Source organism: Schistocerca serialis, chromosome 6 (genome assembly GCF_023864345.2).
Source record: "Schistocerca serialis cubense isolate TAMUIC-IGC-003099 chromosome 6, iqSchSeri2.2, whole genome shotgun sequence".
Taxonomy (NCBI): domain Eukaryota; kingdom Metazoa; phylum Arthropoda; class Insecta; order Orthoptera; family Acrididae; genus Schistocerca; species Schistocerca serialis.
This window is the reverse complement of record NC_064643.1, coordinates 684,324,876-684,345,328: the sequence shown is the minus strand read 5'-3', so window position 1 is coordinate 684,345,328 and position 20,453 is coordinate 684,324,876. Positions and strand designations below refer to the sequence as shown.

General features: G+C 39.1%; 1 protein-coding gene across 1 annotated transcript in view; it reads right to left on the bottom strand.

Annotated features, from left to right (window-relative positions):
• Positions 1-20,453, bottom strand: part of LOC126485115 (synaptic vesicle glycoprotein 2B-like) — a 299,914-nt gene that overhangs the window by 175,706 nt on the left and 103,755 nt on the right. The window contains exon 3 of the mRNA XM_050108744.1: positions 11,720-11,881. Coding sequence (XP_049964701.1) covers positions 11,720-11,881 — 162 coding nt within the window. The remainder of the gene's footprint in view (positions 1-11,719; positions 11,882-20,453) is intronic.

The following is a 20,453-nucleotide window of genomic DNA, read 5'->3' as shown; positions in this document are numbered from 1 at the left end:
TGTGGACCCTCATTGAGGCGGTCCGGAGTTTTCCGGATGTCTACCTCTATTGTCACTCCTCCAATTTGTATTCATTCTGTTGTTACCTTCCCATCTGTTGTTCCTAGTTACACCATTGCTTTCCCAGTTACTCCCTCTCCAATTAGCATTGTACTCTCTTGTTCTATCATATTGGTGTTCATTCCGAAAATCTCTATCATCCCTTCTAGGGTTTTCTCCACGGTAATCAGAATTCCACCTCCCACTGTAATGGTTTCCGTTACTAAACTGTTGCACATTTCTCTCCATTGCTCTGTCTAATTTGTCTATATATTTTAGAAACTGGTCTAAACAGTCGTCAGGTCCATGCACTAATTCCCACTGTATTCTTTCAGGTAACCTCCTTTTAAGGGCATCAATTTGCGTCATTTCGTCGAAGGGTTTATCTAGATGCACCAATTTCCTAAGTTGATCCCTGCAAAAGTCTTTCATTGAGTGGTTTCTGCCCCTGAAGATAGGCCCATTTAAAAATTCACTTTTTATTCTACCCTGTTCAGTCTCAGACCAAAACTTATTTAAGAAACTCTTCTTAAAATCATCAAACGTTTTCCACTCATCAAAATGTTGGTTTGCCCAAGACAAAGCTTCTCCCTCAAGAAATTTTTTAACAAATTTAATCTTTAGATTATTAGACATGCCAGTAACAAGGTTGTCAGAGCAGTGTTGCAAAAAATCTACAGGGTGTAAATTATCACAAGGAAAACTTTTTACAGGTGAATTACTCCACACACTTCCACCATTCATACATAAATTTCTAGACACAAAATTATCTTGCATTTCAGTGAATCTCTTGTCTATTACACTTAAATTACATGTTACAGACTCTTGTATCTTATTTAATTCAGCATCTAAGGAGTTAACTTTTGATTCTGTATTTAGACTTAATTTGTCTACCCTCTCCTCCACAGTTCTTTGAGCTGCAGTTAACCTTTCAATCTCTTTCCCTTGACTTGAGCTAACTGTGGATGACTTATTTTCTAAGGTCACAAACTTATTCTCTACAGCTTCAATTTTGGAGTTCACGCCCTTCAAACTTTCTCCTAATTGAAGTTTTAAATTTGAGATCTCTTCTTTCAGTACATCACCGTTGCTTTTCATTTTTGCTTCCAGCGCTTCACTAGATGCATTTATTTTCGATTCTAGGAATTCACTATTTGAGTTCATTGCCCTTGTTAATTCGGTCTGCATTTGTCCCATTCTGGCAAAGAGTAAACTTACCCAGTCCTGTTGATCCGGTTTTCTTTCGGTTTGTGAGTCATCTGGATCGTCACTTACACCACACACTTTCGAGTCTAACATTTCTCCAACTTCCTTTTTAATTTCTTCTGATAGCATCATGATGGCACCATATGTTTGGATACAGTTTTGACGAAAAGTTTAAAACAAAGCAGAATTGTAGTTATCTTTTCACAGCACTACATCGATCACAGGTCCACCTCTCCGATAAGCCAGCACTTTGTTGGTTCTCACACTACTTTTTCTGGTCCAGGAAATGTGTACAATGTTATTCACATTTTACAAATTATAAAGTTTGTAATGTTCTGCAAACGAAGCGCAATTAGTCCCATCGCACTTAACTGTAATATCCCGGACGAGCCCCCAAGTTTAACAGACCTCTTCCTATAATTTCCACTGTATATAAGTTGTCCTACTCCTTTGTCCACATGGTGACTTCAGGTACTATAGGAGATTCAAATTTATAGTCCAAGGTTGTTAACAAGTACGAACAATTTGGTACTTAACTCATATCGATGGCTGCGTTGTTGTCTTCGTGAAGTCTAGAGGTGATTCCACTGCGATGTTCCCGCGGTTTTCTTTGTGTTTGGATGAGACTAACTGGTTTGTAGGGCAATGTGGTATTTTGATTTTTAGAGAGCAAACGTTACATTAGTTTTGCAAATCACTATTTAATTCATTTATTCACATTTAACACTTCTACAATAATATGCAATAAGACATTGTTTTACACCACATCTGTATTCCCACCTCCTCTAGCCCACGCTTTCTCTCCAAAGTCCTTTAACCACCTCTCCCAAAGATCGACCTCCTTTCCGCATGTCCAAAGATAACTGTCTCTTAGTCGTTAAACTCGCAGTCAAAGGCTATATTTACATAAAACATTACACGTAAAGAAATTACTGACATACACGAAAATTACTGACATACACGATCTTACGTTCTGTTACAGGGTGTACCTTAACATGACAGATTTTCTGGCAAACAATTTTATCAGTGAGACTACAAGGCTGTTCAATAAAACACAAGACACACAACTATAAGGTCTGCTAAAATTTCAACAGGAGAGAGAACAACACTTCTAGCCCCCACTGCTACTTTTGCATTGGACTGACTTCATGTTGAATACCTCTGCTTTCACATCTGAGACTTCAGTCCTCAGCACTGATGACAGGCTTACATAATATTATTCACATTGGTGTAATAAGCTGCCAGGTCCTTACAAAGTCTACTTAAGAACTTTGCTCATGCTGACCAATGATGCTGACTTGCAAGTTCACTACCACATAATGTACCCTGCTGCCACAATCACTACTCTGATATGCCAGCCCAGCAAGTTTGAAAGCCTGCTGGAAGCCATGACAGCCAGTACACAGCACTGTTATTTCTGCAGGTGCTGGTATCGCTGCTGCAGCGCTGGCTGCAGAGTCACACCTGTTTTGCCAGTCTGTCAGCACTCCCGGCCACCCTCCAAAGCTAGTGGCGCAGCAGCTCAGTCTTCAGCCATAATTCTGCTGTGCTCTTGTACTGTTGTCACTACTCTTCATTTTCTTGGTCACAAGATTCACTACATCATAGGTTCTCTCTCTTGGATTGTTCATTAGGCTCATTAGTCTGTCATCCTGTCTGTATCGTCTAACTTCCTATTGCATTGTCTTCCTGTTTACTCTTGGCAGCCTGCTGTTGGTGGCCTCAGCTGGTTGGCTATTTTCTGCAAGTTCTTGAGTCATTCACAGCCTCGTCAGATTCCGGTCACAATAACTGGCAACAAGGTAAAAGGCTAGCAGAATCCCACAGTTGGAAAGCTTGTGTAAGTCACAGGAATGCCACAGCAACAGCTACTGTTGGAGCAGCAACTGCAACAGCAGTTGCAACAACAGCAACAATAAACTGAATTGATCCATTAGGAAATTCACCCTTTGAAGAATCAACTGGAGATTTAGAGTACCCAACCCATACAGGCAGTGGTCACTTCCCAGGTGGAGAGCCACTCACTGACATTTGTGTCTTTTAACAACAGCAAAGAGGACTGGGACATGTATTGGCAGCAGCTGAAACAGCACTTTATTGCCTTTTGTGTCTCTGCTAATGCTAATCAGCAGTCACTCTTCCTTTCTTGGCCTTTCTGGTGATATTTTTCTTACTGAAGAAGTTGGCTCCCCTCTCATATCCAGCTGCACTCACTTTCAAGGAGATGTGCTTGTTCCTTTTGAATTATTATTCAGAGCAGTTCCACGTGGTAGCGTCGGACCTCGAGTTCCATCAGTACCACAAGCAACCTGGTCAGTCCTATCACTTGTGGGTGACTGACTTGCAACATCTTAGCTGCCATTGCAATTTCACTTGTGTGAACCAAGCTTCCAAGCCATCATATGCTGACTCCTTGATTTGAGACATTGTGGTCCAATTGGAAGTACACACTGTCACTCTCAAGGTGAAGAATCTTACCTTGGATGGTATTTTGAAAACTGAGCATTCTTTTGAAATTGTGCAGGTACCAAATAAACTCATGGCTTGGCCACAAGTAGTAGCACTTCAGACACAACATGATAGTGGGACTGTTGTAACCAGTGTTCCAGATGGTGGCATTGTGATTCATCAATTTCTGATGTGCCAATGGCCTCTCAACAGCCAGTCACACTCCATCAATGTGGGCATTGAGTCTTCCATCATGTCCAGACTGCTTCATGTCATAACCACAAGCAGATTGTCTGAATTGCTGGGAGAACGACGCTCATTGTGGCAAAGGTGGACATCTCCAAACTGTCTGTTGTAAACTGTAGGGACCACTGGACTGCATTACCCATCTGCATCAAGGGACAGTGCATGAGCATCACGTGATTATTCACCAGGATGATCCTTCCACTATTACAGTATTTAAACACCCTCACAATTGTGGCAGGGACATCCATTTCCAGGTGGACACAAAGAGCTATTATTTCCTTGGTCAACCTCCAAATGTATGCTCATTAGCCTACATTTTTCTCACCCTGCCGTACATTGGTTGTATATAGTTAGATTCTTCTCTGGGATAAATTTACAGTTACAACTGCCTACAAAAAATTCGCACAGTTGCTAATGCTGTTTATTCTTAATAGTCATACATCTGGCTAACGTTGACCATCTAGATTCCTTCTCACTGTTTGTATTTTCCATCTCTGATGAGGTTCAGATAGCATCTGACATGATTGCAGGAACTCAATTAACTTTGTGCTACCTTCGTGCCTATATTCAAACCTGGTGCCACAGATTTCCAGGCTTATACCTCCTTACGTCCAGGCACAGTGCCCCGTTTCTACCGGGCATGACTTGTCTGCTGTTAAGCAGAAACTCAATTGCCTCCACGAAACTGGTGTGACTGAATCTCTTAAAACCAGTGCTTGGGCCACACCCTGGTTGTGATCACAAAACCCAATGTTTCCCTTCAGCTATGCAGAGACTTTAAATTGACAATCAGTGCCATGGTATAAATGGAAACTTAGCCCAAACAATATCCAGAGGACCTCCTCAAGTAGCTCCTCAGAAGTGAATATTTTTCTAAGATTGACCTTGCCGGTGCATATTTACAGATGCCACTGGGTGAGAGGTTACAACACATCATCATTATTACCATCTGCTTTGGCCTATACAGTTACAAGCACTTGCTCTTTGGGTTCTCTTCCCCTCCATCAGTCTTCTGGATGTACCTGAAACAGTTAACCATGTTAATTCCTGCTTGCACAATATATCTCAGAGACTTAATTGTCATGGGCACCACATGTCAGGACCATGTATGCAATCTTTGCATCTTGTTTACTATGTTTCAGGACCCTTGGTTCAAGTGCTTTTTACACCAATGCCAGTTTTTTTCTGGAGCACATGGAGTGCACCAGACTTGCTCAACAAATAAGGGATCTAGTCCCCTGACCGCAGTGTAGCAGCTATTGACTCTCTACCCAACCCCCAAAACTTAAAGGGGCTACAGGCTTTCTTGGGAAAGGTGAATTATTATTTAAATGTTGTTCCACAAGAGGACAAGAAAACGATTCAGTACAGGAGGATGACTGCCTGCGAGCGTGTTTTCACACAGCTGTAGCATCTGCTGCACTCCATGCCCTGCCTTACGGCCTTCTCCCCCTCATGTCATCTGGTTTTCACCATAGATGCCTCTCCCTATGGCAATTGGTGCCATGCTGGCAAAGAGGGACAATGGCAGTCCTGATAAACCAGTTGCCTATGCATCAAAGTTGCTGATACCTGTTTAAAAAAAATTACTCAGAGATAGAAAAAGAAGATTTGGTGACTGCCTTTGCAATAAATAAGTTCCATGTTTACTTATTTGGGACCAAGTTTACACTCATTACAGATTGAAAACGATGGTAGAAGTTTTGGAGCCACGATCTCGACTTCCAGAGGATACGACACAATGGCCACAGCACTGTGTACTTTCTCTCAGCTGCTACAAGCATATCATTAAATACAAGTTCATATCCCCATGAAAATGTGGATGCTCTCTCTTGGCCACCCACGGAACCAGACACAACCTTTGACCAACAAGAAATCTCAAGTTTTCACGTAGTCATGAAAGTGGAATGGCAATGCATCTCAGACACTTTCCCATTACTGATGCTCATATCACTACAGACACTTGCTGTGAGCCTGTCTCATGGTGCATTGTACACTATGTGCTACATGGGTGGCTCACGTATTTTTCAAAGAATGACAATCCAGAGCTCTGCGCCTGGGATTGCTCTCCCACCATTTGTCAGTTATCACCGATATTCTCCTGCTTGACCTGGAGGCAGATACTGACTGAGCTGTCATCCTGACTATCCTGCACCCTCAAGTTTTGCAACTTTTCCACTACAGACATTGTGTGTATCACAGATGAAATCCCTCATGAGGTTAAAGGCTGAGTAAGGACATGGAGGCCATGGTGCCAGCTGTTCCAATTGTACCAGGCACCAGGTTGCTCTGCCCCAGTCCTTCACCCTTCGTGCAGTCCTCCATTGCCTCTGGTACTGCATTCATCTGGACTGTGATCACCCCTTTCTGGGCTCTATGTGCCCCATTGTCATGATGCTTACTCTTGCAACCCACATTACAGCTAGCATGGCACCCGTCACAACTGATACAATCTCGTTCAGATTCTAGCCATCGAAGGGCTTCCCCGATTTGTCATGTTGTACAATGGGCCCTAATTCATGGTGACAGCCTTTGAACAATTTTTCACCTCAAACAACGTCAAATGTCTGTTTAATACAGCATTTCACTCACCCTCCTCTGGTGAAGTATAGCATATGGTGCAGATGTTTAAACAATGAATGTTAAAATAAGTGGCAGCTACCACCACCAAAACAGCTGCATTCACAATGTTCCCGAGCATATACAGGACTGCCCCTGTCCATGACTGTAGCCTGGCAGAGCTCCTCCATGGGTGTAGCCACACCTCAGTGCACTGTCAGATGCCCCAGGTTCTTCCCACCAGCTGCTGGGCTTCAGAGCTGTGACACCATTCGTGCCACAAGTCCACCTTCCTGAGCATCATCCAGGGTGCTTCCAACACTGCTACACCAGCAGCTGCTGGTGTTCACTGCAGCAGCATGGTGGTCACAGTGCTGTGCCTATCTCGTCAGCCTGTCAGCACTTTCGGGTACCCTTTAAAGCTAGTTTTACAGTGGCTCAGTGCTCAGTCACTGTGCTCTTGTTTCTTTGTCATGACACATTGTCATCATGGTCACAGGATTCACTACACTTGGGGTTTTCACTCTCAGACTGCTCGTCAAACTTGTTATTCTGCCATGCCATCTCTGTTGTTTATTGTTCTGTTGTACTGTCCTCCTGTTTACTCTTGGTGTGTACTGTTGATGGCCTCAGCTGGTTGGCCAATTTCTATGGGTTCTCAAGTTGTTCCCAATGTTGACCGATTTCAGTCACAGTAACTCCCTATCAACAATAAATGAACTGTATTTATGCAGATGATTAGTCTACTAATGTTATGATCTTGTCTCAGAGTCATAACAATTGCAAATCTAGAGAAAGTAACCCTGTGATCAACTCAACGGGCAATTATTTTATTAAGCAGTAACTTACTGGTATATAGTTTCCTTAGTAGTAGTAGTAGTAGTAGTAGTAGTAGTGGTAGCAGTAGGTATTCTGTGTCACGGCAGGTATTGTCATGGGTTAAGCCTTTTCCACCTTTGTCTGTCCATAGCCAGTCTTTTCATTTCTGAATATTTGTCTCCTTGGATATTGCCCAGCATTTGATATCTTCTTTTTCCTCTTCCCCTTTTTCCCTCCACCATTCCTTCTATTCCTTCCTTCAATGAACAATCCCTCCTGAAACAATGTCCAATCCAGTTCTGTTTTATCTTTATAATGACTTTCAGAATGTTTCTTTCTTCTCCAACCCTTCTTAATATTTCTTTATTCCTTACTCAGTCTCCCCATTTCAATTTTTCCATTCTTCTCCATATCCACATCTCTAGTGCCTCCAATCTTCTTTCATCTTCCTTCCTCAATGCCCAGGTCTCTGCATCATACAGTGCAACACTCCAGACGTAACACTTGGAAAGCCTTTTCCTCAGATCTTTGTTTAGTGGTCTGCAAAGTAATTTCTGTTCTCTCTTGAATCCTTCTTTTGCCATTGCAATTCTTTTCCTTAATTTCTGTTGAGCAATACATATCATCCATTATTACACTTCCCAAGTAATTGAAGTTATTCACTTGTTCTATTTCCTCTCCCCCTATTTTCATATGGCTTTTTCTCCCCTTTCCTCCAGTTACCATGCTTTTTGTTTTCTTCTTGTTAATCTTCATTCCATATTCTTCTAATTTTGTGTCTCGATCATCTAACATTTGTTCCACCTCTCTTGCACTCTCTGTCTTCACAACCATGTCGTCTGCAAATCTTATACACTCCACTCTCCAATCCCCTACACAAACTCCTCTCCTTCCATCAAAACTTTCATTAATAATTTCCTCCAGATACATATTGAACAGTGTTGGTGATAAACAACCACCTTGTCCTACATCTCTTCCCATTTCAATTTCTTCACTCATCACACCTCCTATTCTTACTCTTGCTCTCTGGTTCAAATATAAATTTCTGATTAGCCACCTATCCCTCCAGTCAACTCCATGTTTCCTTAGGATTTCCATCAGTTTGTCCCACCTGACACAGCCAAAAACCTTCTCAAGATCAATGAACACAACATACACCTTCCTTTTCTTCTCCGTGTACCTCTCTCTTATCATTCTCAGTAGCCCATTGGTGTCTCTAGTTCCCACTCCTTGCCTGAAACCAAATTGTTCATCCCCTATTATGCAATTCAACTTTCCATATAGCCTTCTTCTGAACACCCTCAGCAAGACCTCGGCTGCATGTGATATAAGGCTCACTGTTCTATGTTCCTCACACTTTTTGCTGTTCTTTTTTTTTCTATAGGTATTAAGATGCTTGTTATAAAACCTTTGGCCATCTTCCTGTCATGAATATTTGATTACACAATTCAATCAACTCCATTTTCCCTTCTTTCTCCAATGACTTTAACAGTTCCACAGGAATCTCATCAATTCCCATCGCTCCATTTTTCATCTCCTTCATAGATGTTTCAATATCACTAGTTAGTATTGTATTTCCTTTGTCATCATCTGCAACTTTATCTTCTTCTTCTATCCCAAGCTCTTCTTCACTTGGTTGGCTGTCTGCAGCATATAGCCATTCTACATATCTTCGCATCTTCTCATAATTTCTTGGGGTTCACTCACCATTTTACCATCTCCTGCCTCTACTTTCTTTAGTCCATTGTTGTTTCTCTTTTCCCTGAATGTCAAATACATTTGCTTGTTTGTACATCAAATCATATTTTCCTTCTTTCTCTAATTTCTCTGTCTTGTCACACTTTTCTGTCAGTCATTTCTCCTTTGCTTTTTCTTTCTCCCTTCTTAATTCATTATATAACCTCCTGTAGTTGCGCTTCCCTTCTTCTGTGTTTGCAGTTTTCCATATCCTGCAGTCACCCATCTTGGTTATCATATCTGGTGTTACCCATTCTTTCTTTACTTTTTTCCTCTCCTTGACTCCAAGCATTTCCTTAGCTACCTTTTTGGTCTCGTTTTTAAAATGATCCCATCTTCCTTCAGTGCATTTCTTTTCCTGTCCTTGCATCATGATTTTAAAATATGCATTCTCTAATTTTTCACAATTGCCTTTGTCTTCCAGTTTCTCAAAGTTAATGTGCTCTCTCTTCTGTCCTCAAATATAGTCTTATTAGATATGTTTGAAATAGTACGTCTCATATTGTGGTGTTTTGAAATACTCTCTCTTCTACATATACTTGTACATCATACTCCACAAACTGCCTAATAGTGTGTTGAGGAGGATACTTCTGGTATTACCGACTGATCCCCTCTACTGTTCCACTTTTGAAAGGTGTGTGGGAAGAATGATTGTTCATGAGTCCCTGTATTAGCTATAATTTCTTGAATTTTCTTGTCATGAACATTTCGCAAGATGTGTGTGGGAGTAAGTAATATATTGTCCAACTGTTCCCTAAAAGTGCTCTCTCAAAATGTAAGTAGTAAAACTTCTCAATGATGTACAATGCTCTTCTTGTAGCATCTGCCACTGGAGTTTGTTGAGCATCTCTGTAACACACTCGCACCAATTAAACGATCCCATGATGAAATGCACTGCTTTTCAATGGATCTTCTCTATCTTTTCTATCAGTGCTACCTGGTAAGGATCCCAAATTGATAAACAATACTCAAGATTCAGTAAACCAAGTGCCTTGAAGCCAGTTCCTTCATGAATGAATTACATTTCCTTAAGATTCCTTCTATGAATCTCAGTGTGGTATCTGCTTTTCCTAGTACTAATTGTTTTATGTGGTCAAGCCATGTCAGGTTACACTGGATAGTTACTCCTAGATATTTAATGATAAGATGTTGTTTCCAGCAATTTGTCATCAATAGTGTAGTTGTAAAGAATGGATTTCTTTTCCTATGTATGTACAATATGTTTTATTTATTTATGCTCAGGGTCAACTGCCAGAGTCTGCACCATTCATGAGTCCTCTGCAGCTCATTGTGCAAATCAGTACTGTCTTGTGACATTTTTACTTTCTTGTAGACAACTATATGATTTTCAAAAACGTCTTATAGAGCTGCTGACGCTTTCTGCTATATCATTTATATGCTTTGTAAACAATAATGGTCCTATCGCACTTCCTTGGAATGTTCCAGAAATTACCTTTAAACCTGTTGATTTTGTTCTATTAAGAGTGACTTGTTGAGTTCTATCTGTAAGGAAGTCTTGAATCCAGTCACAAACCAGGTCTTATAGTTAGTAAACTCATATTTTTTTCCCTAAACAGCAGTGTGGGATGCTGTCCTACTCCTTCTTGAAGTCCAGGAACATAGGCTTGACCTGAGCATCATAGTCTGCAGCAATACATATCTCATGGAGGCACGGAGCGAGTTGCATTTTGCAAGATCTCTGTCTGCAGAATCCATGTTGATTTTTATAGAGGAGATTTTTGTTCTCCAAAAATTCGTAATTCTTGAACATAAAACATATTCCATAATCCTTCAACGACATAGGTCTATAATTGTCTGCATGTGTGCTACAGGTCTTCTTGAAAATGAGATGGCCTGCACTTTTTTTCAGTACTAGGTACCCTTCATTGCTTCAGTGATCTATGATAAACTGGTGCTAGAAGGGGAGCAAGTTCTTCTGCATAATCTTTGTAGAATCTTATAGGTATATCAGCTGGTCCTTTCCACTACTAAGTGACTGCAGTTACTTTTCTATTCTGTTGCTGACTATCTCAATATCTGTCATTTTGACATTCACGCTGTAATTGGAAAGAGGGACTCTATTATGATCTTCTGCAGTGAAACAATTTCAGAAGACCAAATTCAGTATTTTGGTTTTCTCTCTGTCATCTTCAGTTTCTGCGCCAGTATGGTCATTGAGTGAATGAATAGAGAATTTCAAACTGCTTGCTGATTTTAAGTAAGACCAAAACCTCATGCAGATGATTTGAAAAATTTTACTTTCAAAGTCATTGAATGAGAAACGTCACTGTGAACTAAGTCAAAAATCAGTTATTTCGATGGAATAAAAGAAGTGATAATGCAGATGCTTTTGATTCCTGCAGCTAATGTAACATATGTGGTTTCTACAGTTTATTTAAATGCAACTCTAAATTCAGATGCAAAATACAATTACTTTAAAAAAATACAAATTTCCTTCAGAATCTACAAGTAATATACATTTTTGTTTTTGATAAATTCTTAATATTTATGATGATTTACGTGCCCTGGCTGTTCAGTGATTTTTTACTTTAAAATCAGTTACTCTCAGTTTGCTCTGTAGTCACAAAACCATGTCATTATAATAACTATAAGAAATAAATTTAAATTTCAGTCTATTTACATAAATCAGTGACTGACTGCTCACCTGCATACATGATAGAGTTGAGTAAGCCTTTGTCAGATGGCTGCATTTGTAGGTCACACTGAGCTGCTGGTAGCAGGTATGACATTGACGAAGAACTGAACTGGTTTGCAAGGGAGCATACCACAGATATAAAAAATAATAGATAGTTGTACATCCCAAAACCTAAAAAAAGAGAACAGATTCAGAAAATTGAAATTACTTTTGTTATTATGACTTATATATTTTGTTTATTAAAGAAAGTGTGCATGCTATTTCTATAATAATACTGAAAACTTCTAATCCACAGTAATTTTCTGATCTTTTTTTGGTTGTCTAAGCACCGTCTGTCATTCATCTGCAATTGAGCAACAGCGATCTCATTTTTTGCCTGTAATAAAGTAATATGATGATAAGATTGTCAGATTGTCAATTTTATGGCACTTTTAGATCTCCCTTATTGACAATGATTTTGTTTTACCTTTCGAAAGAATGCATCATGTTTACCCTACAAAAGTTTTTCTACAATGTTACATTTTACAAGCCTACATCGTTGAATGTTTTGTTTTGTTGTCAAACCTAGAATGTGGAAACCTTCCTTACAGTGTCTATTCTATTGGCCTGTTATTGTTCAATAGATTCTGATACTTCAGATTTTCATCTAACTTTTGTAACTACTATTCCACTGTTCCACTGCTTTACAGATGAGCTAAGTCTACTGTTGTTTTAGAAACATTTCTCTCCCTGTTTTCTTTCAAGCTGCCTAAGATTAAAAAATGATTGTTAGTTTTTCATTATCATGCCTGTAGACCAGGCTATAATTCCGAGTGAAGTTTGGAAGCAAGCAACCTCCGGCTGATGGGACGCGATGCGGAAACACACCATAATAACGAAGTGCACCGTTATGGGGTGTTTTCCCATGGACCACCATTTAGTTTTGTGGTGCTTTGCACTTCTGAGCCTCCTCCGAAGTATACTACCACCATACCACCTTCCGTAAATGCTTGACATGCCCGCTACGGCATGCATTTTAGTGGAAATCGTTGCTAAGTGAAGCACCCGAGTTATATAAAATACTCAATAGAGAAGAGTTGAATGTGCCCCTGAAGTTGAGAAGAAGTGTGCTACCCTCTCGCTGTAGAGCGGTAAGCAAGATAGAGAGTTCACCCAAATGAACACAAGTTTCGTTATTATTCACCCTACTTCTTACGAAGTAATTTATTGATGAAATGAGGATGTTACGAGGGAGTACGGAAATTGATGCCGCTACCACTTGGATACAGTGCCCTGCTGTGTGTTTAGGAAATGAGAGACACCCATTTGTTTATTCAAACAAACACACCCATGATGTTGCAAGATTGCAGCTCCCACTGAAATAAGCACTAATTTGTTGATGTTTAGCACCCATAATGTGACGTCATTGCCCAAGTGCACTAACGTGTTATTTTGTTGATAATTTAGCTAGCAAGAGACTTCCACTCAAATGAATAAAAAGTTTCATTGTACAATGTTGCAGTAGTTCGCACACCCCTTTTTTTCCATAGGTCACCCTGTTATTTCAGAGATTTTGGGAATTTCATAGTAGTTAACCACCATGAGACATAATCACCCTATGTCTTTCTCGCCCATGCATTGCATTGAGTTACTACCATTGCTCTGACTCTCTCGTCTACCTGAACTTGTCCCCAGTAATACCCAATTCCTTATCCTTTAACATGAGTACCCTTTTGGTTCACCGCGAGTGTGCCACTCGGCATAAATGGCCAATATGTCAGGCTACCCTGGTGTTGCAATCATGGACGGCTGTCCACGATTTTACCCAGAACAAATCCCGTGTTAAATACAACATGATTTTTCCCATTGGCCAAATCCCTTTTCTTCCTAAGCCCCAACATCCAGTACTAAAGCTTCTAATTCAGCAAATCACTTATGAAACCACTAAATTCCACTGGTACATGCCGCCAGCTGTGCCACATGGTGGTAGTGCCACTGCCACTTCCCCTTCACCCCTCTCGCCATTCCTAGTCCCTCGCGCTTACCTCTCTGCTCTTTCCCCTCCTGCAAGATGTGTGTACCACCACAGATAATACCCCCTCCATCACCATGCTAGAGAGAATGGCCATTAAAGTTTGTCGACATCATACTTCCCTGCCACACAAGCCACGTTCTCTTCTCCTGTCAGTCAAAGTTTGCTTACAAACAGTGCGTGCACTTGTATCACACAGAATCACATTCTAGATGTCAAACTTTTTGTATTTTGTGCACTGATTAAAAACTCACTGCATTCTTTCCCTTTCTGTATATGAAGTTTTATGAGTAGGGCGAGAATATTGTTAGTTGTTTTGTCACTGTGGACACACTTTTTAATTACCTTTTCTAGAGTTTTGCCTGTATGTTCTCCATGCCTATAACTCTGTTTTACAAGCTTATTTTATGCCATATGACAGTCCCCTGATTTCATCCTTAATTCCAGTGTTTTGCCAGTATGTTGTATCCCATGGAACTTTATATAACTATTACCTGTAACTAATACATGGAGGATGTACTAAGATTTTACATTTTTTATCACTCTTCTTTAAATGTACTTAACCCAGTTGTAACCCAAACTAGGTGTTAATGTTCTGCAGTAAGTCAATTTATTATGTTTCTTTTTACCCAAATATTTTGATTACCATAGAATTAAGTATTTTGTTATAAAAGCAGATTTTTCCCTCAAAATAACAGAAACCTTGATAGTTCATTCCCATTTTGTGAATCATTATGGCCTCATTTTAACTTCATTTGTCTTAAGACTTGATTACATGGACAGTGATGATTTCAACTATTACTGGAGATATTGTATTGTAATTTGAACCAGTTAATATTTTACTATTTTCATAACTCATGAAAATTGATAAACTTGACTACATGTCAGTATCCCCCCCCCCCCCTCCCAAAATGAAAAAATGAAAACAATTGTAACACACCCTTCCCATAGCTTTAAGGCCCCTACTATGGCAAACCATCTTTCCTGGGAGTGGCTGACACCGTTTTGTAAACAATGTTTGCCACCACTTCTCTGGAAGGGGAAAGAATGTACAGTATGGCAGCCATTCAAGGAATATTTTAGGGAATTAGTTTAAAAAATTTATTTCATAGGCCCAGTGGAATCTTTACAAGTTTTCTCCCAGAGTAGTTCACTCCGTGTCTATGTGACACAAGTTGCTTGCCTTTCAAAACCGAGGTGGTTCTGTCCAGTTAAATCTGCTGGCAGGAGACACCCTGAGCCCTCTGCTGAAACTGCTAGTGAATTCACACCATTGGTTTTAGCCAAAAGCATGCGTGGGATACTGATCACATGTGTGGACACTGGAGTGTTTTGGGTTGGAGAACACACTTGCTTCTCTCTCTTGTAATCGAGACCTCAAGCAGAACAGATGTCTTTTTGGAAGGCAGAGCCGGCCACCAATGTAAGTCAACATGAACCGCTTCCCTTTCTGTTACCCATTTCATTTAATTGTTCGACCCCCTAGACTGGCCTAAACCTGCTAACTTCCGACCCTAGGCACGCCTTTTGTACTCCATATATTGAAATATATCCTCTTTATTGTACTTAATTTCCTGTTTTGTCATTTAACAGCAGCCCTGGATGCCCACTATCAAATCCTGACCGCCACAAGGCATATTTAACAACCTTCTTCCTCCTTCCCTGCCATTTTATACATTAACATTGGTGTCAGAAGTTTCCCTCCCCATCCCCAAACCACATACTCCTTTTACATTTGGTGACCAGAAATAGGACATTAACGTCCGTATAACTTTACAATGGTTGCAGAAGTCCCTTGTAAACTTCCCCTAACTTTACAATATGTACATTAGTTATTGGGCACAATATTTAAAATTACATAAAACCAATAAAAGTAAAGTATAGTAAAGAGATAAGTGACATGGGATTTATTTTGTATTACACACAACTGATTGAAGGTATTTTTGTGTGAAATTAATTTTTATTTCATTTTATGTCACTGTTATTGGGGCTGAAGTGTTCCCTGCGTAGAGAAATCAAACTGACAATACCACTTTGTTCATAATTTCTGACGAATTTTTCCTAGCCCTGTTTTAATGTCAGGCAGCAGAAACAATTTCATGAGAATTGGTTGACAGTTTCTCACACTCCTATGAATGTAATCATCTCAAAGTTTCATAATCCATATTGATCTGCCATGCAGTGAATATTTATTTAACTGCTGTGAGAAACCTTGCCCCAATCTATAACTGTCAAACAACTAGGAGCCTAACACAAATTTCACTGTGTTCACAATAGTAGAAAATCTGAATTAGTTTGTGGTCAGAGTGTTAAAATGAACCAAAAGGAGTAACAAAATAAATAAATAATTCAACTTACAGGAAACATGCCATTTTTGTAGATCAGCTAAGTTGACTATGTTCACATGCCTGATGTAAATTGCGACAGGGAAGATGATAACCAAAGACTTAAACACAGCTCTTACACAAAATTACACCAATGCTAATTGTAGAATGAATTCCATTTCTATGATGATACTACAGCTTGTGCAGGAATGAACCTGATTTAGCTGGCCAAGGAGACATTGTCAGTGCCCACCAACAGTGATTATGGCCCAACACTATTAGTTTCTTGCATGCTTCCATGAGCTGTTCAGTGAGATTCCCTCAATGGAACAGTACTTAAGCTACAGCAATCAAGCTTTCAAGCAAGGAAGGAAGATTGGGATTTAACACCACAGTGAGATTGAGGTCATTGAAGAAGGATCATTAATACAGTCAGAAAAAGGGAAACAGCTAAAGTCTCATCAACATTCAGCTGAAATGATGTATATATAAAAGAATAGAAAAACAGAATGGGGATGCCTGGCCAAAAATTTGAACCCTCCTTCTCCAAAATATGAACTCAGTGGTTTACCTGTGTTCCTTGAAATAGGCAGGGTGAAATCCTCAGGCAATATTACAAAACTCAGAAAAAATTATAATATTACTATGAGTAAGATGGTCAGTCTATTGTGGCACTAGAAGCAAGGAAGCAATTAAATACAACACAGGACTATCAAGCAAACAATACTAGGAAAGTGATAGAATGTGCTTAATTAAACATTGTGTGCTTGTGAATTAATACTGAAAAGCAGTTCACTTTTAATTGTAACTGTATAAAGATCCCCACAGGAAATGTTGACCTGTTTATGATGAATACACTTTACTTATTATGCTATCTGTCAGACAGTAGCAAACAATTAATAGTCTATGGTGATTATAATATGGATTTTCAATGTGATTCTGATGAGAAAAATGATCTGAAAACCTTATTTCGATCCTACAATTTGTTCTCAATAATTAACTTTTGAGCATGATATGATTAAGACAGTGTGACTGTAATTAATAATTATTCCTTGATGAAGCTCAAAGCAAGAAAATAATTGCATATCCAGTAACAAATACCCTCTCAGATCATTTTGCATAGTTAGTTAGGATAAATAAGAGAGTGCCTTACAGTATAGATACTCCTAAGTGGAAGTCAGTTTGAACAATTAACAACTCCAGAACAAATGTTTTTAAGAATAGTCTACAAGTGATGACCTGGGATGATATTTATAATGAACCAAAAACTGACATAAAATTTAACCTATTTCATGATAAATCCATATCATTATTTGAAAACAGGTTTCCACACAAGTTATGAGAAAGGACAGTAAACAGCCACACACAAAAAACATGGATAACTAGAGAAATAAAGTATCTTGTGAAAGGAAAAGGGAAATGCATCTGTCAGTAAGATAAGGTAAAAACTCTGGCAATATAATCAAGTCTGAGATATATTCAGAATTCTTTGATACTATCAGGTATTAGTAATATGATTTTATGAATTTATATGTTTGTATAAAACCAAAATTCATTATGTCATACATAACTATTTACATCTTATTTGCTTAGTATAAATTTGAAGATTTCATACAAAAACCTGTAAAGTCACATTTAGCACGTTTTGCTAACTATTTATCAGTTAATGTCTTTGACAATGATGTTAAACGCTTTGATTTAAATGTAATATTTGTGCTTTTTCTTTCTACACATGGCAGGAAGTTGTGTGGTAATGGAGACAAGTCATCTGTGTGATGTGGTAGAAAGCAGACATTGTAGCTGGAACTGATATCTCAAGGAAACAAAAGAATATTACGTTTCATTATTCTGATATTTGAAGAGTTAAAATACAAATATTCAAAGTGCAGATGTTTTTTATTCCATAGATAGTGATTCACCAGACTTCCAGAATCCTAACACCAGTGCACGTTCTTTATACAAAGAAAACCTGCGTCATTACCATACCTCTATAAGAAGACAATGAAGCCATCTTCAAGACAATCAGATAAGTAAAAACTATACTTTAGTAAAGTGAATATACAATTCAATGCAACTCCATTCACAAGAATGACAAATTTCTGTTCCATAGGCAAGTCACTGAATATACAGTAGCGAATCAATATACTATATTTGGGGGTTCATCCAGGATATTAATATTCTACAAAGAAACATTAATCACTGATGTATTTGTCATATAAAACCAAAGTAAAAAAAATTGCAATGAATGTAAAAGTCAACAAAGTGGAGATGAAATGAAAATACATTTAAGATCTGGGAACAATACGACTAGAAAGTAAAGATGATGCATCTCCCTGGCTGAGCTACCCAAGCACGACTCACAACCTGTACTCACAGTTTTACTTTCCCCAGTATCTTGCTGCTACCTTCCAAATTTTATAGAAGCTCACATGTGAAACTTGCAAGACTGGCAGAAGTAAAGCTGTAAGGACAGGTTATGAATCCTGCTTGGATAGCTCAGTTGGTAGAGTACTTGACCGCAAAAGGCAAAGGTTACGAGTGGAGTCTCAGTCTCGTACACAGTTTTAATGTGCCAGGAAGTTTCATATCAGTGCACACTCCCCTACAGAGTGAAAATTTCATTAAAAAAAAAAAAGAAGACGAAGAAACACAGTATATGGACTACCCTCTTCTTGCACATTTGCACTCACGCACTTTGATCTTGTTGATAATCAGCTTTAGGCATGGTGTAAATGACTGAAGGTCATGACTCTCACTCTGTCACCGGCTGCTGTGAGTGGGCCTTGTGCATACACAGACTGGCACTTGGCAATCCCACAGGGGCCTCTACGTGATGATGTGTTCCACTCCTCTACGATGTTTACATTTGGGCTTGGCTGAACTCGCTACTGGATTGAAACAGGGAGTTCTATCTTGCAGCCTTGCAGAGCTGTTATGTGGGCATGCAACTGCAGTTAATACTGAATGTATTTTCAACTCAGAAGGAAACATATAGCACTTAAGTGTCCACTCACAGATAACATGTAGAACATGCAGTTAATACTGAATGTATTTTAAACACAGAGAGAAACATATAGCACTTAAGTGTCCACTCACAGATAACATGTAGAACATCGGTGAAATAATTTACACTCTTAAAGTTTTTTGTAAACAGAACTGTGTCCTGTCTGTTACTACCAAAGAGACAGGGTGTACACAGAGAGGCTGCAAGTCATTGTTCAGCACTCCCTACAGTGCCACACTGTACTGTTATCTGATATGCTTTCGGAAGTCACTGCATGTGAGTGACTAAAATGAGGAAGTACTGCCATGTGCAACAGGTATTTGGAAACTGGTAATGGGCCTCAGTTGCTAGCTGTGTGGTGTGATCTTTGTCTTGACCGCTAGATTTATGAAAGCATAATTAATGGTTTAATGACAGCTAAATACCTGTGACAAACAAAACTATAAATATGGTGGCTGCTTGTTTCATTTGCAGCAATTCAAGCTGTGCTCTTAGCTTCTTTTCTGTTCTCACTGTCAGAAATTGCAACATATTTGGAAATAAGCAGCCAAGTGTTTGTGACATGCAAGAACATAAATGACATTACAGCTCATTTCACCCACAGTAATTAGATTAGATTCCTGCCTAGCAACACCCTTTGACCCTTTGAAATTGTGAAATATTCTGGGGGAAAGAAATGGTCAGATATTCTGACATGAAAGAATATAAGTGTCATTGCTTATTGTCTCACTCACAGAAGTGTCATCTTTCTTTTCTTAATTTGAATGTTGTCACGAAACTGAAGAAACTCATTTCTGATAGAGGAAACTCTTATATGGAGATGACATAGAACATTGCAGAATATAATTCTGTTACATGAATAAGTCACAAAGATGTAAAAAGAGAACATGTACCAAAACACTAACATACTTCCTTCAACTTCCCTATTGCATGTCTCTAACCACATGACCACAGTGATAGGTTACAGTTTTGAAAATCATTATCATTCGTCTTAACTCTCCTAAGGACTTTTAAAGTTGATGTGTCCTTAACTGACATTAATTAAAGCAATTTGTACATAGAGTGCCATTTTTGTGATAAATCTTCAATGTGCCAACACCCTGGAACACTGTACTTTCATAATACCCAAGTTAAAATACAGAAACAATGAAATACAATTAAGCTCCTTAAAATTAATGAGTGTGGAACATCATGTGACTGATTTCCAATTTCAGACAAACTGCAGTCCAAAGTGTTTGTGGCTTCTTGATTTTAGTCGCTCATCATTCTATGGTTGTTTTAAAAGTGAGGTGTATGTCTGTGAACTTGTAAGATATGCAACTGCTGAATTTCTTTTTGAAATCATATCTTAAGTTTGTGCAGTGTTTAATGGCATGCACAAAAGCAGTAAAATGACAATTATAT